The sequence below is a fragment of the Salvia splendens genome, chromosome 3 (genome assembly GCF_004379255.2).
Source record: "Salvia splendens isolate huo1 chromosome 3, SspV2, whole genome shotgun sequence".
Taxonomy (NCBI): Eukaryota; Viridiplantae; Streptophyta; class Magnoliopsida; order Lamiales; family Lamiaceae; genus Salvia; species Salvia splendens.
In genome coordinates this window covers 10361998-10387495 of record NC_056034.1, presented here as the reverse complement: position 1 = coordinate 10387495, position 25498 = coordinate 10361998, and the positions used below count along the sequence as shown (strand labels likewise).

Here is a 25498-nt window from a genome sequence, read left to right as displayed (position 1 = left end):
TTTTTTATGTCTTACAAACTATTGTTTTATTGTTCTAATTTTTATGTTTTATTTATTTTGTACATCATTTTATCATTTTATGAAGAAGTTATTGTCCTCATTATACTTTTTAGTTGCATATTTAATATTCTATATCAATTTAATATTGATAGTATTTTAGTATTGAAGTATGTATATTGTGACGATAAGCGTCGCAATTAACATATATTCATGTTATTTAATTTAAAATTTATTTAATTTTATATCTATAATTATTTAACATATTATTCTATATAGTACTATATTTTTTTATTTTTAAATCTTATGTAATGATGTTATTTTTAATTTATTTAATTTATTCAAAATATCTAATTAATAGAACAAAAATATTATGTGTCGCGCATAGTGCGTGGGCTAACAGTAGCGTATACTCCCACTGTCAGTGAATAGGAGTCCCGTTTTTCCATTTTAATCCGTCTGCGAATAGGAGTCCCGGTTCACTTTTATCATAAATGGTAATAGAGTCCCACATTCAACTAACTCATTCTACTCACATTTCATTTAAAACTAATATATACAAATGAGACCCCTATTCTACTAACTTTTTTTCACCAACTTTTCTCAACATTTCTTAAAACCCGTACCGTCCATATATTGGATTCCATATAAAGTACACGATTCATTGATTGTACTACATATATTATCTTGTACACGAGCAATGTTGTTAACAAACAAGCAAAGAGTATGTATACTCTTTTTTTTTTATTAAAAAAGTAGTAGTACTCCTATTATTTTTAAAGTAAGAGTAGATTTATTATTTTTAGCTAAAATAAGAGTAGATTTAACTGGGCGTTGATTGGATGTTATTTCTGGGTGTAAAGAGCATCCACAATGGTAAATAGGTCGGTCATAGACTAGCCACAACTCCTCCTGCAACATTATCAGCACTAAAAACTCCTCCTGCCACATCATCAGGACAAGCAACTGGACAAGCAATAGGCTAGCCACAATAAACAAAATTATAAAAAAATTAATTAACAATCACACAAAATACGGAATTAAATTTACGACACAGATACGGAAAAATTCAATAATAATATTTAAATTAAAAAAGTACATTAATTACAAAAAAATATAATTTAATATAAAAAAATTCAATAATAACATTTAAATTTATAAAAAGTACATTAATTAAAAAAATACTTTAATTTTAAAAAAACCCCTCTTCCACGCACGAGCCCCCGCCTCCGCCTCACTCGTCGTGACCGTCGTCGTCGTCGTCGCCCGCGTCTGAGCCCCCCAACTGTGCCGCGGCGGCATCCAAATCGACCAGCATACTCTCGAGCATTGAGTGAAGAAACCTCTTATCCACGGGGTCAGTTGTCGCCTTCCAGTCAGCTAAGATCTTGTACTTCTGAGTCCGCGTTTGTTGACGTACGAAAAAGGCGAGCTCGACTGTCGACTTGCCAACAGGGGGGGATGCCGACTGGACCTCCTGGGACCCCTGGCGAGCCCGTTGTGCCCGTCTTTGACCAACTGGGCGAGTGCGGCGAGTAAACGCGGGAGGGGAAGGGAACTCCTGAACATCCTCGGGGAGGTCGTGGGAATCGCCGCTGCTGCCGCCGTAATCACCGGTATAGTTCAGTCACTTCTTCTTCGGCCAGCCAGCATCGACACCTGCCCGAAACTTCTCGGAGTCCATCAGCACCTCATAGCAGTTCGAGTAAGTGAACTCCTTATAAAGCCCGGGCACGGGGAAGGCTTTCTCCGCTATCCTCCGGCATTCCTCGTCAGTTTGGCCACTGGTCTGCATGCGGAGGGCGTTGGTGTACAAGCCCGAAAATCGAGAGACGGTAGCCATGATTCGGTCCCACCCCTTCCGGCACTCCTCCCCGCGATGTGGCCTCCCCTCCGGGCAAAATGTCTTGTAGGCTGCTGATATTTTAGCCCACAAGTTGACGATCCTCTGATTGTTCGAAAGGAGGGGATCATCGCAAACACTCACCCAAGCCTCGGACAGCGCGACGTTCTCCACATCCGTCCACTTCCTCCGTGTCGGGCTGTCATCATCAGCCGGTTGCGACGACTCGCCGACCACCCTCTTGCCCTTCCCCTTGCCCTTCTTCTTCTTTGGCGCCCCCGACCCCGCCCTACTCCCCCCGTTTGAACGGGAGTGTCCGCATCCCCGAGATCTATCCCCAACTCCTCTAAGGAGAAAGTATCACACCCAGTGAACTGCGTCTCTGATGGGTCGACGTGTGCGAAGAAGTAGTCAAAAAATCAAAACTGGGACGATAGACGTTGTCCCCCCCGGCGTCCCCTGCATCCCCGGCTGCCACCTCGAAAATCGGCCAGCGCCCGAAAATCGGCGTGCGCTCACCGTTTTTCTCGCCGATTTGCCGCTCGCCGGCTGCAATGGTTCGGCGAGCGGACCGGCCAGCACCGGGAATCGGCTAGCCGGTCCACTCGCCGCCATTGTAGATGCTCTAAGAGCATCCACAATGGTTTTAGGCTAGCCATAGGCCACCATAGGCTAGCCACAACTCCTTCTGTCACATCATCAGCACTAAAAACTCCTCCTGCCACATCATCAGGACAAGCAATTGGACAAGCAATAGGCTAGCCACAATAAACAAAATTATAAAAAACAAATAATTAACAATCACACAAAATACAGAATAAAATTTACAACACAGATACGAGAAAATTCAATAATAATAGTAAAATTAAAAAAGTACATTAATTACAAAAAAAATTACATTAGTATAAAAAAATTACATTAATTTTAAAAAAAACCCCTCTTCCACACACGAGCCCCCGCCTCCGCTTCACTCCTCGTGGCCGTTGCCGCCGTTGTCGCCGCTATCCGGGACCCCCACCTCTGCGGCATCTGAGCCCGCGTCTAAGCCCTCCAACCGTGCCGCGGCGGCATCCAAATCGACCCGCATACTCTCGAGCATTGAGTGAAGAAACCTCTTCTCCACGGGGTCAGTTGCCGCCCTCCATTCAGCTAAGATCTTGTGCATCTGAGCCCGCGTTTGTTGACGCGCGAAGAAGGCGAGCTCGGTTGGCGACGAGCCAACAGGGGGGATGCCGACTGGACCTTCTAGGACCCCTGGGCGACCCCCCTCGCTACCCGTTGCGCCCGCCTTTGCCCATCCGGACGAGTACGGCGAGTAAACGAAGGAGGGGACGGGAACTCCTGAACATCCTCGGGGAGGTCGTAGGAACCGCCGCTGTAATCACCGGCATAGTTCAGTCGCTGCTTCTTCGGCTAGCCAGCATCGACACCTGCCCGAAACTTCTCGAAGTCCATCAGGACCTCATAGCAGTTCCAGTAGGTGAACTCCTTATAAAGCCCGGGCACGGGGAAGTCTTTCTCCGCTATCCTCCTGCAGTCCTCGTCAGTTTGGCCACTGGTCTGCATGCGGAGGGCGTTGGTGTACAAGCCCGAAAATCGGGAGACCGCAGCCCTGATTCGGTCCTACCCCTACCGGCACTCCTCCCCGCTGTGTGGCCTCCCCTCCTGACAAAATGCCTTGTAGACTGCTGATATTTTAGCCCACAAGTTGACGATCCTATGATTGTTCGAATGGAGGGGATCATCGCAAACACTCACCCAAGCCTTGGACAGCGCGACGTTCTCCGCATCCGTCCACTTCCTCTGTGCCGGGCTGTCGTCATCAGTCGGCTGCGACGACTCGCTGACCACCCTTTTGCCCTTCCCCTTGCCCTTCTTCTTCTTTGGTGCGCCCCGGCTCCGCCCTACTCCCCCCGTTTGAACGGGAGTGTCCGCATCCTCGAGATCTATCCCCAACTCCTCTAAGGAGAAAGTCTCACACCCAGTGAACTGTGTCTCCGATGGGGTCGATGTGTACGAAGAAGCAGTCAAAAAATCAAAACTGGGGCGATAGACATTGTCCCCCGACGTCCCCTGCATCCCGGACTGCAACCCCGACATCATCTGCATCCCGGCTGCCCACCCCGGCATCATCTGCATCCCGGGTTGCATCCCCGGTACCCCCTGCCCGCCCTGCATCCCCTGCCATCCTGGCATACTACCCCCGGTTGCCATCCCGGGCATCATCTGCTGCCAATGGTACATGTTGTAGTACCCGGCCATCGGACCCCATCCACGGGTACCGTGGGAGTTTGAGACCCTCTCGTCACTGGAAACCCTTTGTTGTTGTTCTCCATTTTGCTTTATTGCTCTTATACAGAAATTAAGTGAGAGAGAAAACTCGTTAAAACAAGCGGTGCGAATGAAAATGACGTGCAAATCACATATATATAGTGTTTCGAATTTTTTTTAAAAAAAGTGCTGGCAGATCGCCAGCCTACAATGGCGGCCAGCCGATCGGCAAGCGCATCGGCCAGCGCCCGAGAATCAGCGTCCGCTCGCCGATTTGGCGCTAGCCGACTCCAATGGTTCGGCGAGCGAACCGGCTAGCGCCGGGAATCGGCTAGCCGGTCCGCTAGCAGCCATTGGAGATGCTCTAAAAATGTTGAAAATGAAGCAGGAAAATCTTGCAGGTGTAAGTGAATAAGCTAGGGTTTGTGATCCAAGTCTCAATTGAAAATCAGGTGTCTTGAAAATCATTCAACAGCAACAACAAATATCGACCACACCAATGGATTCCGCCCTACTCTTAGAGAAAATGGTGTGAATTCTATAAAATTGAAGGGTCAATAGCTTAAACAGCTCGCAAAGAATTTTGCCACTGTTCGCCCCAGTGAATGGGGAGATGGGGATGGAGAGTTTATGTCGCAGTTTCCTGCATCGCATCCGCTTCCAAATCCATTAATAACCCAAATTTGAGCAGGAACCCACGTATTAGATCCCAAAATTCACCATTAATTTCAAGGCCTAGGAATTATTTCTCGAGTTTCAGGCACTTCTCTGCCCTCCCCGCATCTCCACCCTACGTCGAAGAATTTGATGCCCATAATAATGATTTTGATGCAAATAAGATTTTGGAGGAGTTGTTTGAAGATGACGAGGCTGGGAAAATTTCAGTGAGGGCTTTTTTTCTCTGTACCAGGTTGGTTCCACTGTTTTATTTATTTATGATGGAATGTAACGATCGTGTCAATTTGAAGTTCCAATTTTTATTTTTGAAGGATAAATTAGTTGCAGAACTTATGTGATTGAATTTGTGTTCACTCTGATACTCGTTATGCTTGTTGAAAGTTATGATTTTGTGTGTTGTTAGATTCACTCACTTGCACTGTTACACTTCCGATTTCCTCTTTGTTTCTTTTGTCGATGTTGCATCTCGATTTTCAGCTCTCTCAGATTCATAATTTTGGCAGTGTTGATTTGAAGAGTATGCAAGCTGAGAATTCAAAATATGTCATTCCTCCGACTTCACGTTCTTCAAATAGTATTATTCTCAGATTTTGTGGTCCTCCCTGGGAAACTGTAAGTTAATGTTTGCTTATTAGTTGATCCTTGCAATTCATCACAATCTTGAGAATTTAAACTCTTCTTCTGGAATAAGTGGTTAATATTAGCTACTCCAGTGCAACGGGATCAAACCTCCTGGAACGATGCAGTTCTTATGCTGGGTTTGATGGGAAATGAACAGGAGTTAGGGGATGGGTTGTGAACATACAGACTAAAGAACAAAATTTTGCGATAGATGCATTAAAAAGCCTTGAAACTGCTATGGAAGACAAAAATGTCTTCATTTTCTTCAGACATAAAAAGAGAATTTATATACATCCGATGTAGATTTCATAGGCTTCCACCAACCATTGCTATAGTGTCTTCATGTCTATATTCTTCACCATAGAATTTATATACATCTGATATGGACGTCGGTGCTCGTAGATCAAATAGCCAAGTTAAATAAAATATCAGTTGGTTGTATTTAAACTTTAAAGTGACGCTCTTGATCAAATATCCTCATTCGAAGTGTTTTTGTCAGCGAGATGCAGCTGGAAATGACATGAGATGCTATCGTTACATGGTTGTCTACCAGTATGGTTCAGCAATCCTCTTCAATGTTGAAGATCATGAAGTTGATTTTTACCTGCAAACTGTTAGACAACATGCCTCTGGATTGCTTACAGAAATGAGAAAAGATGGTTAGGCTGTTTTTACTATCTGCATTTTTTTTCTTTAGATAAGATAGTTCCACTTGCTTTGGGCGAGTGTTTTGCAGCAGGGAAAGAGAACACTACTCTTATCATGTAACACAAATTATGTTTTTTACCATCAGAGAAACTGAATCAGCTGACAAGTAAATATGAGTGTTAGTTGTTCGGTATTAGATATTCCTACAGCGTCCACATATTTGTTTCCCATATATATTAATTTTAAATTGACCATGGAAATTGCATACATCTTGATTATTTGTTGAATTTCCAAGGCATAGTCATTTTTTTTATCTTAAAATTTTGCTTTTTTGCATCAGATTATGCTATAAAAGAGAAGCCTTTGTTGGTTGAGGATATGCAGGGAGGTCTGAATCACATCATTTTGAAAAACCTAGACATGGATAGCATCCGCATAATTGGCAGTGTTCTCGGACAAAGCATTGCTCTGGACTACTTTGTATCACAGGTTAACAGATAGATACTACTCTTTACTTTAAGATATGTATAAACTACTGTAGATTGTAGAATTTCATAGTTTATTGCTGCAATAGAATGCGACAAGGAGTTAAAATTTAATATTCTGCAAGCTGCCTTATCGATCAACCTTGCATAATCAGAGAACAGTGAGTTCAAATTCAGAAAAATGTACTCAAAACGTATATTTGTGTATCAGGTCGATGGTATGGTTGAGGAATTTGCACAGATAAATCGTGCAATGCAGAAAACTGGCACTTTCACCATGGACCGCAAAAAGTTGTTTCAACTTGTTGGGAAGGCTAACTCAAATTTAGCTGACGTGATTCTAAAAGTTGGTATTTTTGATAGGTAATTTACAGGTTAATGTAGGTGTAATCATGATATATGTAACCTGCTTAGTAGTTATTTAGATCAAATAATATCTGTTTGTAATAAATTATTTATTGTGTCCCAAGGTTTTTTCCTCACAAGTTTTTAGTTTCCATGTCTTTTAGTGTCAATTGAAGAAAAAATTGACTACATGTCAGCATTCCCATTTAACTAGTTACTTCGTCTCTTGAGAGTCTTAAGTAACGAGCATTGATTGTTGACTGTTTAATGTTTATATTATGCATTTCAGATCAGAAATCGCTTGGAGGGATGCAAAATATGCCCAAATTCTTGACTACCTTCGCGAGGAATACGAGGTTGCACAGCGATTCGGAAATCTTGATTTTAAATTAAAATTTGTTGAGGTATGCACATTTCAACTCTGCACGCTTTATTTTGGATTCTGGGCTATAAATACAGAGAACAGAGAGCTCCCCATTTGGATTCTGAAAAATATTCGACTTCTTAAATTTTCTCAAGCTTGAAGGTCTCGCTGATTACTTATTCCAAAGGAAACGTTTAGTTTGAGTGGTAACTTGGATATATAAAGATGACATAGGCTAATCCACTATATACTTTGATAAATCAATCAAAATACTCTATTCTATGCTTTTTCAATCTATCCGTTGCCCAAAATATATGGTATGTTGAAGGAGATATCACAGAGTAGATTGCTTGATCTATACACCCACTTTGTTTCTGGTGTAAAACAATGGCTAGAGATATTATGACTGAGAACTACTTTTCTTCTTATGTTTTCATGCAGCATAACATCCATTTTCTTCAAGAAGTGCTCCAAAATCGGAAGTCTGATTTGCTGGAGTGGTGCATCATTATATTGTTGGCAATAGAAAACATAATCTCAATTTGTGAGATTGTTAGGGAATCTATAGGAAGTTAAATAGGGGAAAAGATACAATATACGCCATTCTTTTGCTGCAGCCAAAATTTTGACAATATTGTTGCAAGAACATATTCATTGTGTTACTATTATTGAAACACACTGTTATAATAATTGCTGCAGTTCCTTTTGCCTTTTTCCCATTGTTGAGTAAGAAACTCATCAAAACAGATTGAAAATAAGATGTTTTCACACGTGAATCAACTTCAAAATACGGGGCTGACAAAACAGAGATATAGTATAATTTATCATCCTCTCAAAATTCTTCGATTCTAACAGCTTCACGTGGCACGACGTATGCATCCTTCGGCCTTGACTTCTTAACTCCCGCGGTGAAAGAGAGCTTCTCTGACTTGCTACCCTCAACAGCCGCGCTCGTGACCTTGACCCACACGAGGACCTTGGTCTTCATTCCTTCTATGCCGATGAGCTTACCCTTGAGGAGAATGCATTTGACACGAGGGGCATACCTTAGCACAGATGAGTCCTTGAAGCTCACTTCACAAGCAAAGGGCAAGTGAACAGTCAGCCTCGACTTGATCTCATCATACTCATATGCTGTAATGTTGGTCGGGAAAAGGCCCGGTGGGAGATTGTACTCTCGCAGAAGATCAGGCAAGCTTCTTAGTGGTTTTCCTATGGAGGAAGGAGAGATGTCAAGATAGTTATGTGCAAATGCAAAGTTCATCACATATTTGTATCTAACTTGAAGGAGAGTGAAAATTGCCAGTGAATTTTGCATTCTCAAGTTAGAAAGGTTTGGAATCAGCAATTTAAATGAAACAGACCTTTTAGCTTATCGAAGATCCATTTTGCCTTCTCCTCAACAACATTTGAGACAGTCTGCAAAATAGGCAAGTATACTCCATCAAAACTGAAAGAAATTAACGTTATAAACAAATGAAAAGTTCATTTAACACAAAATTATAAATATAAGCCTAAAAAATAGATAACACTTGCAACAAATTAAGTTCCAAAACAAGAGATAAGCCTAAAAAAGTCAGTGAATACCACAAATCCTCAGTCATTGACTATTTCTTGAAATCTTACAGATTGCAACACTCGTCACATTCCACATATTCCAAACGAAAAATAAAAACAAAATAAATTAATTAGAAGAAGAATAAAAAATACATACAGTGAGATCTTGAGTGATGTTATTGAACTCTTCCTTAGCTTTCTTGGACAGCCAAAAGCTTCCAGATTTTATGCTCCCCATTTTCACCATTGCTTTCTCCATTCTTCTTCTTCTTCGGGCTCCTAAGCTGCGGGCCGGATTCTGCAGAGTGTGTCGTTTTTTTGTTTGTGTGCGCTAGTAAATGAATTATGCAGCAAGACCAAGACAAACAAAGGAAAAGCCCGCATGAATATCGGGCCGGTCGCGATTCCCGATAGCGGGCTTTGAGAGGAAAAGTGGAAGCTGGAACCCGATTCTGTTCTGGTTCGGGCCCCATGTCTGAATAAAAGTTGCTTTTGCGGATTGAAAAACCGTAACTATCACTTTCTTGCTATTCTTGTTAGGGACATTTTTTTCGGATTTTCTAATGTATTGATTGTGCGATTAGGATTTGTTTTTAGGACTAGTACTAGTATATATTAAAACAAAATTGGTCGCATTCGTGAAAAAATCGAAACATTATTGTTTAAGAAAGTTGATTGGCTAGTTAACTTGAATTTTATCTGATTTAAATCTACATTGTGTAAATCACACAATAGTCAAATCTTGTTTTAATAATGTATCTAATTTTCAAAATGGTGTTGTATTGATGTTTTTATTTTAAAAAGGGTGTTTGTTGCCATATGAATGAAATCAACCCATTTTGATGCTGGGCATGGGCTTCAGTTATTCGGATGTTTCTACTATGTTTAAATCATCTCATAATGAACTGTGATTTGTGACTGAAATAACCTTTATTTTCTCATGAGGGAGACCTTAATTTAGTGGAATTTCCCTTCCAGTTGTTGGACACTTGGACATATAATACCATATCATATTGAGTAAAAAATAAAAACGGATAATATTTATCATAGCAAACTTGGTAGGCAATGAAGAAGGAGAGGAGAGAAGAGACGATAGATGCAACAAGTAAAAATTATAGATCTAAAATAAAGTTAATAGTTTTATATAGGAGTACTTATTATTTAGGAGCAATGCCTAAATAGTATACCTATAACACTTTACTCAATTATTCTCATAAACTAACACAATCAAGGAGATTGTATGTAATGTAAGTATACTATTCATAACAATAGTGCAATTGACACCAAAACTATTGATTTTGTATTGATTCATCATTGAACAGAAAATTTTATATGCATATTCTTACTATTTCAAATCTTCAAATTAAGTGAGCACATTATAAACAACTTTTTTCTCTCCCGTGACTTATTCTGGATAAGATCAAAAGGAGAAGCGTATAGCTAATTTTCAATTAGCTATATTCTTAATCACTCCAAGTTTAATCTATTATCTTTTGACCTCGACAACAATACCTTCAAAATCTTACCCACATCCATTATGTTATCATCATAATCACTATTTTATGATCCTTATCTTTATAGTATAGTTCTCCAATATTTTATGGAATTATTCAAACCGACATAACAATTTTTTTACAGTACAAATTTAATTCCATTTTGGTTTTCAAATTGCTAGCCAACCGTATCTATACACAATTCTTCTACCATGAAAACGTCAATCTTAATATAAATATTTATAATAAACTCATCTTCATGTAAATAGGATCAAATACCTGTACAATTTATAAAGCATGCAGCCAATTTGTAGTTTCAGTAGTTTTAAGCGTTTCCACAACATTTTCTCATAATTTCCGAAGTTTAATTTCTTTTTCAGACTTGAGTTCTAAGGAAATTCCTATTGATGCGTACATATCAATTTTATTTTTAACAATTTCTCGTTTTCAGATCTTTCATTGATTGCAAACAACATACAGTTTCGATCGTTAAGAATTTGAAGTGCGAAAGAGATGAGCGGAAGTGGCGGATCAGCGGAGGATATGGAGAAGAAGAAGGAGAAGGCGCGGGTGAGCAGAACGTCTCTGATTCTGTGGCACGCGCACCAAAACGACGTCGCGGCCGTCAGAAGGCTTTTGGAGGAGGATTCCTCTTTGGTGAACGCCAGAGACTACGATAATCGGACTCCTCTCCACGTCGCTGCCATCCACGGCTGGGTCGACATTGCCAAGTGTCTTCTCGACTACAAAGCTGACATTAACGCCCAGGATCGATGGAGGAACACGGTGAGGCTTTATCATTGTTACGCCGTGTGTTTCCATGCAGCTTTTGATTGCTCGATTTCGATTACCTGCTTGGCTAATTGTTGTTGTTGAGTGAATCGTTGTGATGCTGAGAGGCAGAATTTGGTGTTTATGAGTTTTTTTTATTCATAATTCTTCTTCTCTTGTTTGATACTGTTTGATTCGTGATTTGCTGAAAATATACTATTGTTTTCTATTAACTGTTTTTATACCTGAATTTGGTAACAGCCTTTAGCTGATGCTGAAGGAGCTAAAAGATCTCGGATTATTGTATTATTGAAGTCGTATGGAGGACTGTCTTATGTAAGTTCTTCCCTTTGTTTTGTTACTATCTTACAGCCTTGAATATTTTTGATTAAGGGTTTGCTGCAAAGACATTGCACAGAGATTTTGTGGGGTATTATTTGGTTTATATATTTGCTGATATCCTCCTTTTCCCCTTCTACTTTCTATCTTGTTGTTGAGTTGGAGCTTTTCGGTTTCTCAAGTATAACTTGGGATTGAAACTGAAATCATAGGATGCCATCTTTTGTTTTCGTGGTTTTTCTCTACATGTTATCTTTCCTGACATAAATGAATCATTGTTGATAAGACGAGATGCATCAGATATTGAGATGGCTGAATTATTATTAGAATAATTTGATATTATGAACCCATTCTATAGTTTCCTAGCTTGATACTTGAGTGGGTGCATATTGCAGGGCCAGAGTGGAAGCCATTTTGAGCCAAGGCCTGTTGCACCCCCTCTACCTAACAAGTGTGACTGGGAAATCGAGCCTTCTGAGCTAGACTTCGCAACCTCAACTCTGATAGGGAAGGTCTGAATTCATTTGCAGAACACTAATGAATTTTTCCTGTCTGAAGCAGCATGATCATTCACTAACTTCCGTTTAAGTCGTAATTTATAAAGCATTGCTCTTGTTTTTGATATGTTACTTGAAAGCTCTTTGCTGATGACAACTTATGTTGTTAGGGGTCTTTCGGGGAGATACTAAAAGCTGGTTGGCGAGGAACACCTGTCGCTGTCAAACGCATCCTGCCCAACCTTTCAGATGATAAATTGGTGATGTATGTCTTTCAATCTTCCTCAGTAATGATATATCATTCTTACAGCGTGAAACTTCCCATTTCTGCCTTTCCTTTTCAATTCTAAATACAGTGGCTAGTGTCCTTTTTTCATGCATTGATTCCTGAATGGAGCTTGTGGTCATACAACGTTGGCATATCTTACTTCTGGGTCCGTAATTGTTCTAGAGGATGTGCCATTTCTTTTTTCCATTCAATGCATTATTAATTTGAAGTTTTTGAGATGACACCACACTATGTGTTATTTCTGGCATTTTCTTCCTAACACTAAGGTAGTTCTCTTGCTCTGAATTCAGCCAGGACTTCAGGCATGAGGTCAATTTGCTTGTGAAGCTTCGTCATCCAAATATTGTCCAGTTTCTAGGAGCTGTCACTGAAAGGAAGCCCTTAATGTTGGTGACAGAATACTTGAGAGGGGTAAATGAATGTTCGTTCTGTCCTCATTAGAAATTTATCCTTTGAAATATGGAAAGTTCATATGACCTGAGCCCTGTTTTATAATCATGTACAGGGTGATTTGCATCAGCATCTAAAGGGAAAAGGGTCGCTCACCCCATCAACTGCAGTCAATTTTGCACTGGATATAGCCAGGTACTCGATTTAGTTAATAATCTTCCACTCTATTTTCGTAAAGAAAATCAGTTTGAAGCATCATCGGGATATCAACAGCTGAATCTACTATACTTTGGAAGACTACTCCAATTTTGTTGCATTAGAGAGAAATACCTGTTAAATACATAGAATTTGGATAACTATAGATGATTTCTGCATTATTTTTCTTTGCGCAGAGGCATGGCTTATCTCCATAGTGAGCCAAATGTTATAATACACAGAGATTTGAAGCCAAGGTTAGTTACTTTTGTGGTGGTAAAAGGGTAAATGAGTTGCTTAATACATCTACATTCTGCCACCTCTCACTGTATCTCACAAAATACATGTCGACATTGGTGTGAAATTTTTGTATATCTATGATGATCCTTGGAGATTTCCTGCTTCCCTTCTAAGGTTCCAATGCAATATCTGTGTATGCTTTGGTTTCAGGAATGTTCTTCTCGTCAACTCAAATGCCGACCATCTAAAGGTAGGAGATTTTGGGCTAAGCAAGCTCATAAAGGTGCAACATTCTCACGATGTATACAAATTGACAGGCGAGACTGGAAGCTGTGAGTAACTATTTAGAAATTTTTTTCATTCAAAGCTGAAAGTTATGGCTTGTCCTTAACACTTTATCTTTCTCTGTGATTCCAATAGATCGTTATATGGCACCTGAAGTCTTCAAGCACAGGAAGTATGATAAGAAAGTTGATGTCTACTCTTTCGCAATGATATTATATGAGGTATTTTGTTTTATTTAATCCAACAAAAAGATATATGAGGAATTTGTGTGTCATCAAATCCAACATTAAGGAACTCTATACTATTGCAGATGCTTGAAGGTGAGCCACCAATGGCAGCTTATGAACCATATGAAGCTGCTAGATATGTGTCTGAAGGACACAGACCGATGTTCAAGGCCAAAGGCTACACATCTGAATTGAGAGAGTAAGTATGAAAATAGTGAAGTAGCATGATATGAAGTAAGGATCATATAGTATGTATAAATGGCTGAGCTATTTTTTTTTGTAAAAATCTGATGAGATTGTTTCAAGTTGACGTGAACATAGGCAATAAATTATTTACTGAGATCAGAACAGTGCTAGAAGTGTTCCTTGAACTGTAGGATATTGATCTGCATACTTTGATGATCATAAGAATGTTGGTCACAGAAGATCACACCTCAGCAAAAATGTCTGTAATGTTGGTTTTTGAGGAATGCGTTCTTGTTTTCTGCATCTGTTTTGTCATTAAATGTCTGTGAATTCACCATCCTTATAATCGAGGCAGAGCACATGAGTACTTATTTTGTCGATCGATATTTTCTTTTAGGCTGACTGAGCAGTGCTGGGCACCAGACATGAATCACAGACCTCCCTTCTTGGAGATTTTGAAGAGACTTGAAAAGATTAAGGAAACACTGACATCTGATCATCACTGGCACCTCTTTTCGTCTAGCTGAGCTGCTCAGTTGAACGTACGCTGTCTAGTTTCTCCATTTTAAGTTGCAGCATAACATGTTGGGGTTTGTGAATAGATTACAGCAAAGGTTAGCTACATCCTACAGGTGTATGAAGTTTATTTAGACAGTGGGGAATCTCCATTTGCAAGAGAGTTTTATGTTGTCAGGTTCCCCAAGTTCTTTACTCCCATTACTAATACCATTAGTCATGTTGTTCATCCTTCATTCTTTATTTGATTTTTACACTGGTTGTGTCTGAGATATTCACAGTTTGATAGAGGGAATTCTAAAACTTATTCAAATTGTAAAGGTCATCTTCTGATTTCTCTATTGTGTTTCAGTTTGATAGTTTTACACTGGTTGTGGCTGAGATATTCAACACTCTAACAGTTAGTCTTGATTTTCAACTTTAGCCCATAACAAAGACAAAGTTAAAAAATAAAAATAAGTATACTGTCTACAAATAAAACCGCCTATAACAACAAAAAATGAAAGTTATTACTGTTCTGTTGCCAAATCGAATCAAAACTGTAATTCATCTCTTCTCTAAGTAATTTTACAGTACGCAGAAATGCTAATAAATTACTCAAAAAGTACATTAGATCAGATGAGCTTCTTCTTCTCGAAGAAAGATTTCAAATGCCATAGCTGGATTCCAGATACAGATAGGCAAACAAGAATCGATAGAAAACTAAACCAGAACATCTTGCTGTTAGTAGCTTTATTCAGCAGCTGCATCTCTTCCTCCCTGCAATAAGATATCATTAACTACCAACTCAAACACAACAAATTGACATACTGCAATAAGAGAATCGTGATCTAACTCACCTTTCACGAAGATAGAACATCTCGTCGTGGATGGATTGGACTGTGTCTAACATTTTCTTTAGTTCTATTTCCATCAACTGATCACAAGGAAAGAAAACCCAAGAAAGTTGACAACCAAAGTAGATAGAAGGGAATAATTTCAAGAACCCTAAATTTTATCAAATCAGATAGTATCACAATCAAAATTCAAATTATAACTCTGCATGAGTCCATAAAAAGGAAACATTCAGGGAAACCAAATAAAAGAAAATAGTTCAAATCACAATGGGACATTTGATTTACAAAAAGGCATATGAAACACAAGAGAACATATAAAGCCAATTTGAAGTACACTGGGACTTGGAAATGTGCCATCGGAGAAGAAGTACTCTTAACACATTAGGCAAGAGCAGACTGCAGTGTCAAGAGAAGTGAAAGCATTATGGTATCAATACAAACATTTTATTATGTCATATTTTACTGCACCATTCTTGAGTGAAAAGCAAAAACCACATTTTTTTGCACCATATGATGGAAGAAATCTTTTCAAAGGCAGTCTTCTTTGTCTTTTCATTAGACAGATGATTGCAGGGAATACAAGTAAGGTTTAGGTTTAAAGTGACAAATAAACAACCCAGCAACTAAACCCTATTCAGCAACCCGAAGAAGTGAAAACCATGATGCCAGCAATGAAAGATATACCAAATCGACAGCTTATATAAAAACATGCCGATGAGCAACCAAAGACGAAGAAACAAAACAGAAGAGTATCGTGCATACTGTATACAATCACTTACTTCAACGGAACCTTTCTTGGCGACACTGGTCCACTCCTTGGAAGCAATGCCGGACTTCCAGTCAAAGTCAACAGTTATGGTTGTAGAAGGCTTGTTATCATCGGCAAAAAAGCAAGCCATGTAATCACCTGCCTCGACTGCTTGAAATGCAAAATGCCCCTCGGTGACAAGTTCCGATGAGTGATAACTGTTTCCATATGCTGATGTAACCTGTAAACATGCATTCGGTGTATGCAATTGAAACAATCGAATAAAAGAGTTTTAAACTAATAAAAAACCAGTCCAAAACCTCCATTTAGCAAAAACTTATGAAAGAATTGATCGCATAGATGATCCAAGAAACGATTTTTAAACTAATCAACCTGCCCAAAACATTATTAAGCAAAATATTTTCTAATGATCATTTCCCAAGATGAAACCTTTCCTATTCATCAACTCAATTAAAACTAATCTGATGCCAAACAAAGCAAAACCTAGAAAATCATGGCTCAAAACTGTCAACGTCATGAGTTGCTCTCGAGATATAAAAATGGCAAAATCATATAGAAATTGACAAAAAACCGAAACAGCACAAAAAAGAAAAAAAACATATAAATTGAGGAGAAAATTACCCGAACGGTGACTTTGTGAGAGTCAGGCAGAGGGTTTCCTTCGTTGGGATTTACAATATGATATTTTCCAACAGTCATAGAATTGCTCTTAATGTCCTCCGATATGCATTTGGTGTGGCCGGATTCCAGATCGAACCGAATCGATTCCGCCGGATTCCAGATCAAGAAAACTGAAATCAAAAGGAGCAAAAAACCCTTTCTTTGGATTTGGATTTTCATGTCAACGATGACGAAAAAACAATCGATAATTTCGAGAGAAAGAAGGGATTTCCCCCCTTATTTAGGGAAATTATTTATGTCTGAATTCAGACCAACTAATTGAGTTTTCTCCCAAAATTCACCGATTGATCAGAAATTGCAAAGAGTCAAAGGGGAAAACGTGAAATGCTAATTGCAATATTTTATTGCGCTGCTCTTTTATCGCGTCACAAGTTATTCGATATCCAATGAGATTATTCCACGTGGGATTTTAGTACTTGCCACGTTGAATATTTGACAACCAAAAATCTAGTAGTACTTTAACGGCTGTGCGTTACAGTATAGATTTATCTTCAATAATCATGAATACATAATTAAACAATAATAATTGCATTAATCCAAGAAAACATAAAAATTGTATTAATCCAAGAAAACTTTTATGTGAACACATTCAAATCAAATTTATGAAAATTGAATCTGTAGAAATTATAGTATCTAAATTAAATGATTACTTTTTCTAATTTTATAATACGCCAAGGCCCATTTAAACTACTCCTATAAAAAAATGTTGTCCAATAAATTTAAAATCTCATAAATATTACTACAACCCATTATAATAGCACAATGATAGACCTAATTGCTTGACGCCTTATCGATTAAAAAATTTATCTTCAATTCATTTTGATACAATCATTGATAGTAATAGTCTCTCACATAGTCACATAATTTGATCAAACTTATTGGCATATTGCATTCTTGTTATGTTATGAAATTGAAGCATGACAAATGACTCATTTCCATGTTTTTAAGTTAAATATGTGTATCCTTCATTTTTAACAACTTGAAAGTAAATTGGTGGATCACATTTAGCTATTCAACTCATTGCATGTATTTTGATAACTCTTATCAATCCCAACCAAATTCACCAGAATAAACAAGGGATTAATGTAGAATAAAGAACATCAGTTCTAAGTATAAAAGATTTAAACTGATTAGTTATCAATAGTAGTTATCATATCATACTTTCAAATTATAATTTTCAGGAGTTAACAGGAACATAATTCCAAAAAAGAAAGTGAAAGTACACCTGAGAATATATGTTCTTCCTAACTACTACTCCGTAATATTATAGACAAGAAAGTTAGATGTTAGAACGAAATAAATAGCACTATTAATTCAATAGGTCTTTAGGATACTTCTCTGTTGTTTACAGATAATAAACATCTTTATATAGCAACTTAAACTTTGGTATTCTCTCAGGAGGAAGCGGGCAGTTTACAATCAGCTTGCCCTTCATTGCCGCTCTGTATATCGCCTGCAATTACAAATGCTAGATTTACGTCCTTGGACCTTACGTTCCTTCAAAGTGTATATAAACTACAGAAACAAGAACAAACTTTACATATATAACACGACCAAGCACACAAACACGAAAAAGAAGAATGTAGTTTAGGAGCAAGAGCAAGAGGTGGAATCAAGTCTTCTGATTAATTCATTTGCAGATATTGCCTCATTTGCTGCTCACAGAAAGACTCTGCCTTCAGCTACTTACCGAAGCTAAGCCATATATAACGACAACATCATTTTGTAGAAGTTCAATAAAGATATTTTTCAACCACTATAGATTACCATCAATCTCTACATCTGTTTAAATATTTCACAAAGAAACTTAACTAAAAGATTCTCAGTTGTTCAAATGGTTTTGACATGTGAAACTAGGAATGGTTAGAATTCTTCAAAGGGGCTCAAAACATGAACAGGTGAGATCCTATGCAAAGTTATGATCTAAGTTAGTCCTTAATTCTCAAACATGCATGGACTGACAAAGATACCATACTATGAAAAAGAAATCAGAAGTTAGCCGTCTAGCTAGTTTATGATGAAATGTTAAGGATGAGATTGCTCAACAGGAAGCAAAAGTGATGAAGCATTCACTCAAGAATCCAGTGTCAAGGAGAGAGAGATGAGATACCTCCACAACATCCACAAAGTCTTGCTTTTTCTGAAATGTACCAACCCATTAAGTGTTATCCGCACTTCTGCAATAGGTAAGAAACAAAGATGAGTTATGCAACTGCACATTGCTTAATTGAATCCATTAAGCAATGCCTATGCCTATGTCTATGGTGGACAAAGAGAAATGATTCCACTAACATCAAATCATCTTCAAACTATCAAATAAATGGACAATTCACATTCCACTTGACTAAAGCTGCATTTTAGGGAAACATGAGAATTCGATATTATCTCTCTCATCCTTCCATCACAAATTCGCAATTGAAGATCCTTGACTGTGCAATTGATTATATAAAATCAAATTAAGGCGAAAACTGAATTTGAATGAGTACCCGGAATCCATTTTCATGTGATGAGCATTGAAGAAAAAGACGATGGAGGGGACATATGTAATAACGAAATACTTGAGATAAACTTGAATCTCCTCCTCCGCCGCATCCACTAGCCCTACAGTCGCAAATTTTGACACGTCTTTCGCCGATTTATACAGCTTCCGACCAATAAACATACATATGGTAACATCAAATCATCTATGATTCTGAATAATAATCGATGAAATTTGGGGGAAATAGGAAGATTTAAGGGAAAAGGGGAGCGCGTACGACGTCGTAGAGCTGAAGGCAGACAACATCAGAAGAGAGACCGAAGCGAAGGACGAGGACTTTGTCTATGGTGTCTCTGATGAGAGAATCGACCTCTTGCTTCTTCCTCAGAGTCGGCAGCAAATACTCCATTACTGAGGTTCTGAATTGTGAAAATCCGCAATATTTGAGTTATATTATTATTTTATTATGAATTTTGAAAATGTCAAAAAAATACACATATTTAATTGTTATTACCATTATTTGCTCATTACAGTCGCACGCATTAATCAACGCCACATTAATCAACGCCACATTAATCGTCCACTTATTTGAATCCTCATAATTTGGAAATCCACTATAACTCTCAAATCCCATATTCCCATTATCAACAATTAGTTAATGAAATCAAGAAATTAACTAAATTAATGGATTATCTTGGCAGGTAAGCGCAATTAATATTTTTAGTCAGAGACTAATCAGTGGAAGCAAGTGATTTTGGAACCGAAATTCCTCAATTTTTTATACAATTGCAGAAAAATATCAGATTCAATTCCCACATTCTCTAGAAGTTGTGTATCAAATTTAGGCCACCAAACAAAGAACTTCAAATCTGCAAAAGCCCAACAAGAAATCGACTAATGAAAGTGAAGAAGAAATAGAGCGAGATAGATTAAATACAACCGTGCGTTTCTCCCACTCTCTAGATCTTGCTGAAAACAAGATAGCAGTTTTGCAGTTCGTTTCACACTTTCCTCAAACTAATAAACCATTTCCCCTCTGATTTACTCCTCATTTAATTTGCTCGATTTCCCCTCGTGAAATCAACCGCTCTCTCGCTCTACAATCTAGATCCCCCATTTCTGATTCCGATCCCATTTCTTTAACCTATTCTTAAAAATTCTTTTTTTTGAAGTGTTTATGTACTAGGCCTTCATTCAAACCAAGGGCGCTTGAATCTCTATCAGCGCCCACCTCCGAATCTCACGCAAATCACATAAAGATCAATTCTTTTTGCACGAATTTAGGTTACGCTGACTGTTACCGAGATGAAGATTTGGCTATGGTAATGCGGCTTCAATGGAGGCGGCTAGATTAGAGAAAAGTGTGGAGAAATCGCCTGCAATGCAGGGGCTGCCGGCGATGCAGAGGACGAGGTTGCAGGTGTGGTTTATTAGGGTTTGTTCTAGTATACTAATTTGGACGTGCTTGGTTCAACTCGTGGCGGTTGGGGAGCTCTGGCACCCTCGTTTGCTTACCGGAAATCCGGGCTCCGTGAAAATGTCGGCCAATCAGGAGGGATCGTTGCCTACTCAGCCTCCACTGGCAGCCAGTGAGTAGCATTTCTTAGAATTCGTGGTGGATTTTGATGTGGTATTTTGTTGATAGGATGTTGTGTTTATAAATTATGAGTTGCTTTGCTATGCTGCGAAGAGAAATATGCCAATGTAGAATGATGTAGGGGTGGTTATTGCAATTAGAAAAACGGAACGAATGAGTAATGTTCGAGTAGGATGCACTGCTTTTGTGAAGAATTGATTGATTTGAGTTGCACTGGTTTAGGAAGAAGGTGATTTGTTGCTTAGTTTATGAATATATGTTGTTTTCATATAAGGATCTTTCATTCTTTGTTTCTTCCTAGGGATTGAGTAGAAGCAGAAGCAATGTTTTGTTTTGTTTAGAATTGACAGATACTTTTCAGGGAATTACACAAGTAATGGCTTTCTTAAAGTATCTTGCAACGGTGGCTTGAATCAAATGCGCTCTGCGGTACGAATTTGTGTCTGCTTTCTCCTTTTCTCACTGGCTGTGTTTCGTTTGTCTAATATTGCACATATGGAGTTTCAGATATGTGACATGGTGGCAATTGCTCGACTTTTAAATCTTACACTGGTTGTTCCGAAGCTTGACAAGACATCATTCTGGGCCGACCCTAGGTATTTGTCGTTATATGGATTATTAATCTCTTTCATTCATAGGCATTTTCAAATGGTTGGCTGAACATGCAGCAATTTTGAGGATATTTTTGATGTGGAACATTTCATCAATTCATTAAGAGATGAAGTCCGAATAGTCAAGAGGTTACCAAAGAGGTTTGGTCGACGATATGGATATCAACCACTTGTGAAGGCTCCTGTTAGCTGGTCAAATGAGCAATACTACTTACAACAGGTCCGTGAGTTTATTTCTGATGATTTTTTAAGAATCATTGCAGGACCTCGATTCCCCCCTTCTATAACTAGTGTTCATGATTTCTACATAGAAACTGAGAACACTTTGGAACCTTGAAAAGAATGAATGTATTGTAGTTTTTGCAATGTTAAATCAAAATAAATGTATTCTTATTACCATTTCTTAATCAGAGGTTTGCTGGACAAATTTTAAAATCTACCTTTGCAGATTCTTCCACTCTTTGCTAAGCACAAAGTGTTACACTTCAACCGAACAGATTCAAGGCTGGCCAACAATGGGATTTCCCTGGAGCTTCAGAAGCTTAGGTGCCGTGTCAATTTTCAGGCACTAAAGTTTACCCCTCAGATTGAGTCACTGGGAAACAAGTTGGTCAGTATTATCCAACAGAAAGGACCCTATTTAGCCTTGCATTTGAGATATGAGATGGACATGTTGGCTTTCTCGGGATGCACACATGGATGCACCGAAGAGGAAGCAGAAGAGCTCAAACGAATGAGGTCAAATCTGTCACTTCTTAGGTGGAATGATGATGTCTATTTCCTGAGATAAATTGAGAATAGAACTTAATTTGTAAACTCGAGAGGATGGTTCGTCTATGTTTTCGGTGTTTTAGGTGCATGATGTATACTCATCCTTGCCATTTATTTACTGCTGCTTAGGTTTTCTAACTTTCTTTGTTTTGTTCTTGACTTCTATGCATCAGATATGCATTCCCTTGGTGGAGAGAAAAAGAGATAGTATCTGAAGATAAGAGATCACGTGGTTTATGCCCTCTTACTCCGGAAGAGATGGCTCTGATTTTGCAAGCATTGGACTTTAGCAGAGATACCCAGATCTATATTGCATCTGGTGAGATCTATGGCAGTGAACGGAGACTTGCAGCACTAAGAGATGCTTTTCCAAGGATTGTAAGTCAGTTTCTTTGTGCCCATCTCTATTTTTATGTGCCTGCGTGTGCTCAAATTTGTTACCAGAAAACGAGTAATTACCAGCAATATTTGGGGTTTGGATACTAAGGCTGGTGGACCATGGACAGGAGATTCAAACAAACACAAGTTCATGAAATTAACTGTCTAATATGCGGACCTCTTTAGTTTATTTGGCACGCCGCTATTGATGTTGTAGGTTGCTACTTCACTAAGATTCCACCATCTTACAAATTCAGGTGAAAAAAGAAGTGCTGCTAGACCCTGAAGATTTGCGGCAGTTCCAGAACCATTCATCTCAAATGGCAGCGCTCGATTTTATGGTTTCTGTTGCCAGTAATATCTTTATTCCCACGTATGACGGAAATATGGCAAGGGTTGTAGAAGGCCATCGTAGGTACGGGGATGAACTCTTCTAAGTGGTGGTTGCTATATCTTAATCAAATCTAGTAACACAAAATAAGATCCCCATTTTCTGATCTTTTGCAGATATCTTGGGTTTAAGAAAACATTCCAACTGGATCGTAGAAGACTTGTGGAATTGTTGGATTTACATCATAACCGAACTCTCTCATGGGACGAGTTTTCCGCTGCTGTGCGGCTAGCTCATGAGACAAAAATGGGACAGCCCTCTCTCCGTAGAGTTATTGCAGACAAGCCCAAAGAAGAAGAATATTTCTATGCGAATCCTCAGGAGTGCCTGTGTGAAGCCACGAGCTGTGCTAACTTGTCTCCTGTTGGAAATGCTACCATGTCTTTGTGAGATTCACCTCCCAAAGAGGAGCTACTGAGATAGAATATGCGGATTGAGCATGGAGTGTTCTCGAGTGAGAGCATTGACGCCATTTGAGAAAGCAAAGGCTTCAACTTGGCAGAATGGTTCGACGAATCCGGTAGAGTTAAATAGCAAGAGACCTAACTTATTGATAGGTATGTGATTTTGGTCATCACACGGTATGATATATGAATTGCATGAAGAAATGCATGAATACTAGAATTGCCTTCATTCATTTTGTTCATAAGCATTTCTTTTCTTCTGCTGCTGGTGGCTGCAGTTTGTATCACATGATTCCCTGCTATGCTATTTATATAAAAGTTGCCCCAGTTTGTTAGTAGTATCTTATTTTCTTAATAGATAAGAATTCATTAATGATCTTCAGTGAATAGTGTTGTAGAAACTCGAACCCTAAATATACATACAAATTCCTAGCTCAAAACTTGAAAGGGACATCCCTTCCAAACAAGCATCAGCTGATAAAAGTGTTTTGGGTTTTGTGAGTGTTCTATTTAGGCTCCCAGAAGATGATATCACCTTGCTCACCAACTAGACCAAGATCCTTGAGCCTTCTCTCTTGGTAATACTCAAGAAAATCTAACTCTGACTCTCTCTCTCTAAAGATATCATCTATCTGCTGCAACACCTTCTTCTCTCCTCTTCTTACCCCACCTGCCACTGCTAGCCTTGAGCTGAGATTCCCTTCTTCAATCAGCTTCTCATCCTGCAAAATTCCATTCTAACGTAAGCTGAAAATGATCCTGCTAAAACAGTGAATAAAAAACTCATTAGTTGTTACCCTCTTCAATGGAGGTGTGGTAGCCAGCTAGTGCAGATTTGCATGCACTACGAACTACTTGGCATATGAGTTCCTCGTTGGCACGACTGACTGGCAGTTCGAGAAATCCCCATAGTTGGTTTCTGAATATCGACTCTAGGAGGAAGGCATCAGTCCCACCAAGAGCCAGAAGCAGGAGATATTGAAGCATTTCTGTTTGGAGAGTTTGTTGGCCATCCTTGATATCAAAGTAGGCAGATTCACCAAAACCATTCATCTCAGCTATGTCTAACTTGTCCTCGAAAAATTCATCAGATTCGGATATTTCAAGTGTCAAAGTGAAACCCATTACGACTGGTGTTTTCCAGTTCAATAAAACCTTAGTCCAGAGCCATATCTGCACTACTTTTGTTGAGATTATATTGGATGAAAACCTGCCCAAAAACAGATTATGAAACACGAAACCTCTGAAACTTATGCTAGAACTGCAGAAATGGTGATGGAAAATGCACCTGCTCACCAGCCTTGAGAGATAAAGGGCTCCTTATTTGAAACAGATAATCCCATGAGAAAAGCCTCCCTCGTGCACATGATCTTCAGTCGTAACCTGAACATGCTGTGGTTGATCTGCAGACAACGATCCAAGAAAGTTTCCTAACCACATTTTCTTGTATCTTATACATATGAGTGAAACTACTATAAGTCACAGAAACTCAAAGAGGTTACCAGGTCAGCAAAGGGGATGATAACAAAATTTTGGTTGCGAAGCGAAAATGCCCTCGATCTGAGCATTCCAAATGCCCAGAAGAAATCATCCAATGTTATGGGAAGAGGGAATAGCTGCTTGTTTGGGAGTATGATCTCCTTTTCTACATTCAGAAATTCATTTTTCACACTCTTTTACACTCAATGAAGTGCTCAACAGTTGGGTCCCTGCAAAAAAAAAAAAAGTAGTTTATCAATCACAACACCTATATCATCTCATTCATCAAGCGAAAAACCTTATTTGAATCAAATCAAAGTAGTAGCATAAAGATCAATTTTTTATGATGAAAACAAATCAAGAAACCGACCTTGAATCTCAAGAAGCTCCTCTTCTGACCTGCACTGGAGTGGAACAACACTTATCAATATTAAAATGAACAGAAGAGGAAAAACAATGAAACTCAACCAAAACCCACCAATATATAGTAGAATCAGTTCCCTGTGGAAGAACATCAAGGTAGTATTTCAACTTAGAGTCGTCCCCCTTCAGCCTCTCCCGCAGCAAAAGCAGAGCAACGGAAATCCACGGCTTCAATCCGGAGCAAAGGGCTCCAATATCGGAGGCCGCGGCAGCGTCTGGATTAAGCCACAACTTTCTTGGGACCTCCAGAACGACGCCGTTTCGCGACGAGGCCAAGCCCCTCGGGCACGATTCCCAGCTTCAACACAATCCCTTCGTCTTTGAGCCATTGCCAGAATCTATCGACTGTTTGCGGGATTTTGGGCTCGGTTTCTGTGGAGGAGGAGACAGTGTCAACTTTCTCTGCGGGACCGGCTTGGTGAACATATCGGCAGGATTATCA

The 25498-nt window shown here is 39.0% G+C and overlaps 5 protein-coding genes and 1 pseudogene across 6 annotated transcripts; 3 read left to right on the top strand and 3 right to left on the bottom strand.

The window, feature by feature from the left end:
- The first annotated feature begins 4522 nt into the window (after nucleotides 1-4522).
- LOC121794855 (protein RETARDED ROOT GROWTH, mitochondrial-like) lies at nucleotides 4523-7971 on the top strand. Its single transcript, XM_042193214.1, has 7 exons — nucleotides 4523-5021; nucleotides 5293-5401; nucleotides 5910-6069; nucleotides 6399-6547; nucleotides 6755-6906; nucleotides 7178-7292; nucleotides 7694-7971. Exons 1-7 carry the CDS (start codon nucleotides 4717-4719, stop codon nucleotides 7826-7828), a joined length of 1125 nt encoding a protein of 374 aa, XP_042049148.1. The 5' UTR covers nucleotides 4523-4716; the 3' UTR covers nucleotides 7829-7971.
- Nucleotides 7972-8000: 29 nt separating this feature from the next.
- LOC121794856 (uncharacterized protein At5g01610-like) lies at nucleotides 8001-9275 on the bottom strand. Its single transcript, XM_042193216.1, has 3 exons — nucleotides 8967-9275; nucleotides 8617-8671; nucleotides 8001-8464 (listed from the first exon to the last, which is right to left on the bottom strand). Exons 1-3 carry the CDS (start codon nucleotides 9066-9068, stop codon nucleotides 8085-8087), a joined length of 537 nt encoding a protein of 178 aa, XP_042049150.1. The 5' UTR covers nucleotides 9069-9275; the 3' UTR covers nucleotides 8001-8084.
- Nucleotides 9276-10362: 1087 nt separating this feature from the next.
- LOC121794851 (integrin-linked protein kinase 1-like) lies at nucleotides 10363-14572 on the top strand. The gene is made up of 11 exons (XM_042193212.1): nucleotides 10363-11088; nucleotides 11335-11409; nucleotides 11808-11924; nucleotides 12080-12174; nucleotides 12489-12609; nucleotides 12704-12783; nucleotides 12981-13040; nucleotides 13234-13355; nucleotides 13444-13529; nucleotides 13619-13734; nucleotides 14119-14572. Exons 1-11 carry the CDS (start codon nucleotides 10816-10818, stop codon nucleotides 14246-14248), a joined length of 1275 nt encoding a protein of 424 aa, XP_042049146.1. The 5' UTR covers nucleotides 10363-10815; the 3' UTR covers nucleotides 14249-14572.
- Nucleotides 14573-14724: 152 nt separating this feature from the next.
- LOC121794853 (transmembrane emp24 domain-containing protein p24delta9-like) lies at nucleotides 14725-16859 on the bottom strand. The gene is made up of 4 exons (XM_042193213.1): nucleotides 16464-16859; nucleotides 15853-16062; nucleotides 15077-15153; nucleotides 14725-14996 (listed from the first exon to the last, which is right to left on the bottom strand). Exons 1-4 carry the CDS (start codon nucleotides 16680-16682, stop codon nucleotides 14852-14854), a joined length of 651 nt encoding a protein of 216 aa, XP_042049147.1. The 5' UTR covers nucleotides 16683-16859; the 3' UTR covers nucleotides 14725-14851.
- Nucleotides 16860-17802: 943 nt separating this feature from the next.
- Nucleotides 17803-19473, bottom strand: LOC121794854 (annotated as a pseudogene).
- A 273-nt stretch (nucleotides 19474-19746) lies between these two features.
- Nucleotides 19747-23495, top strand: LOC121794850 (rhamnogalacturonan I rhamnosyltransferase 1-like). 2 transcript variants are annotated; one of them, XM_042193210.1, is made up of 8 exons: nucleotides 19747-20591; nucleotides 20961-21028; nucleotides 21107-21195; nucleotides 21268-21430; nucleotides 21659-21969; nucleotides 22155-22359; nucleotides 22617-22774; nucleotides 22867-23495. In XM_042193210.1, exons 1-8 carry the CDS (start codon nucleotides 20339-20341, stop codon nucleotides 23138-23140), a joined length of 1521 nt encoding a protein of 506 aa, XP_042049144.1. In that variant the 5' UTR covers nucleotides 19747-20338; the 3' UTR covers nucleotides 23141-23495. The 2 variants fall into 2 exon arrangements, with proteins under 2 accessions (XP_042049144.1, XP_042049145.1); XM_042193211.1 differs by having other exon boundaries at nucleotides 19748-20591; nucleotides 21659-21948.
- The last annotated feature ends 2003 nt before the right edge of the window (nucleotides 23496-25498 follow it).

Excerpts from the sequence above, each read along its gene's own strand:
- LOC121794855 (XM_042193214.1), top strand. The coding sequence starts at position 4,717 with ATGGGGAGATGGGGATGGAGAGTTTATGTCGCAGTTTCCTGCATCGCA. Across the intron at positions 5,402-5,909 it reads GTGGTCCTCCCTGGGAAACT|CGAGATGCAGCTGGAAATGA; the intron begins GTAAGTTAATGT and ends TGTTTTTGTCAG. Across the intron at positions 6,548-6,754 it reads TGGACTACTTTGTATCACAG|GTCGATGGTATGGTTGAGGA; the intron begins GTTAACAGATAG and ends TTTGTGTATCAG.
- LOC121794856 (XM_042193216.1), bottom strand. The coding sequence starts at position 9,068 with ATGGAGAAAGCAATGGTGAAAATGGGGAGCATAAAATCTGGAAGCTTT. Across the intron at positions 8,672-8,966 it reads ACATCACTCAAGATCTCACT|ACTGTCTCAAATGTTGTTGA; the intron begins GTATGTATTTTT and ends CCTATTTTGCAG. Across the intron at positions 8,465-8,616 it reads GATCTTCGATAAGCTAAAAG|GAAAACCACTAAGAAGCTTG; the intron begins GTCTGTTTCATT and ends CTTCCTCCATAG.
- LOC121794851 (XM_042193212.1), top strand. The coding sequence starts at position 10,816 with ATGAGCGGAAGTGGCGGATCAGCGGAGGATATGGAGAAGAAGAAGGAG. Across the intron at positions 11,089-11,334 it reads AGGATCGATGGAGGAACACG|CCTTTAGCTGATGCTGAAGG; the intron begins GTGAGGCTTTAT and ends ATTTGGTAACAG. Across the intron at positions 11,925-12,079 it reads CCTCAACTCTGATAGGGAAG|GGGTCTTTCGGGGAGATACT; the intron begins GTCTGAATTCAT and ends TTATGTTGTTAG.
- LOC121794853 (XM_042193213.1), bottom strand. The coding sequence starts at position 16,682 with ATGAAAATCCAAATCCAAAGAAAGGGTTTTTTGCTCCTTTTGATTTCA. Across the intron at positions 16,063-16,463 it reads CTCACAAAGTCACCGTTCGG|GTTACATCAGCATATGGAAA; the intron begins GTAATTTTCTCC and ends GCATGTTTACAG. Across the intron at positions 14,997-15,076 it reads ATGTTCTATCTTCGTGAAAG|GGAGGAAGAGATGCAGCTGC; the intron begins GTGAGTTAGATC and ends ATCTTATTGCAG.
- LOC121794850 (XM_042193210.1), top strand. The coding sequence starts at position 20,339 with ATGGAGGCGGCTAGATTAGAGAAAAGTGTGGAGAAATCGCCTGCAATG. Across the intron at positions 21,029-21,106 it reads TGAATCAAATGCGCTCTGCG|ATATGTGACATGGTGGCAAT; the intron begins GTACGAATTTGT and ends ATGGAGTTTCAG. Across the intron at positions 21,970-22,154 it reads TCAAATCTGTCACTTCTTAG|ATATGCATTCCCTTGGTGGA; the intron begins GTGGAATGATGA and ends TCTATGCATCAG.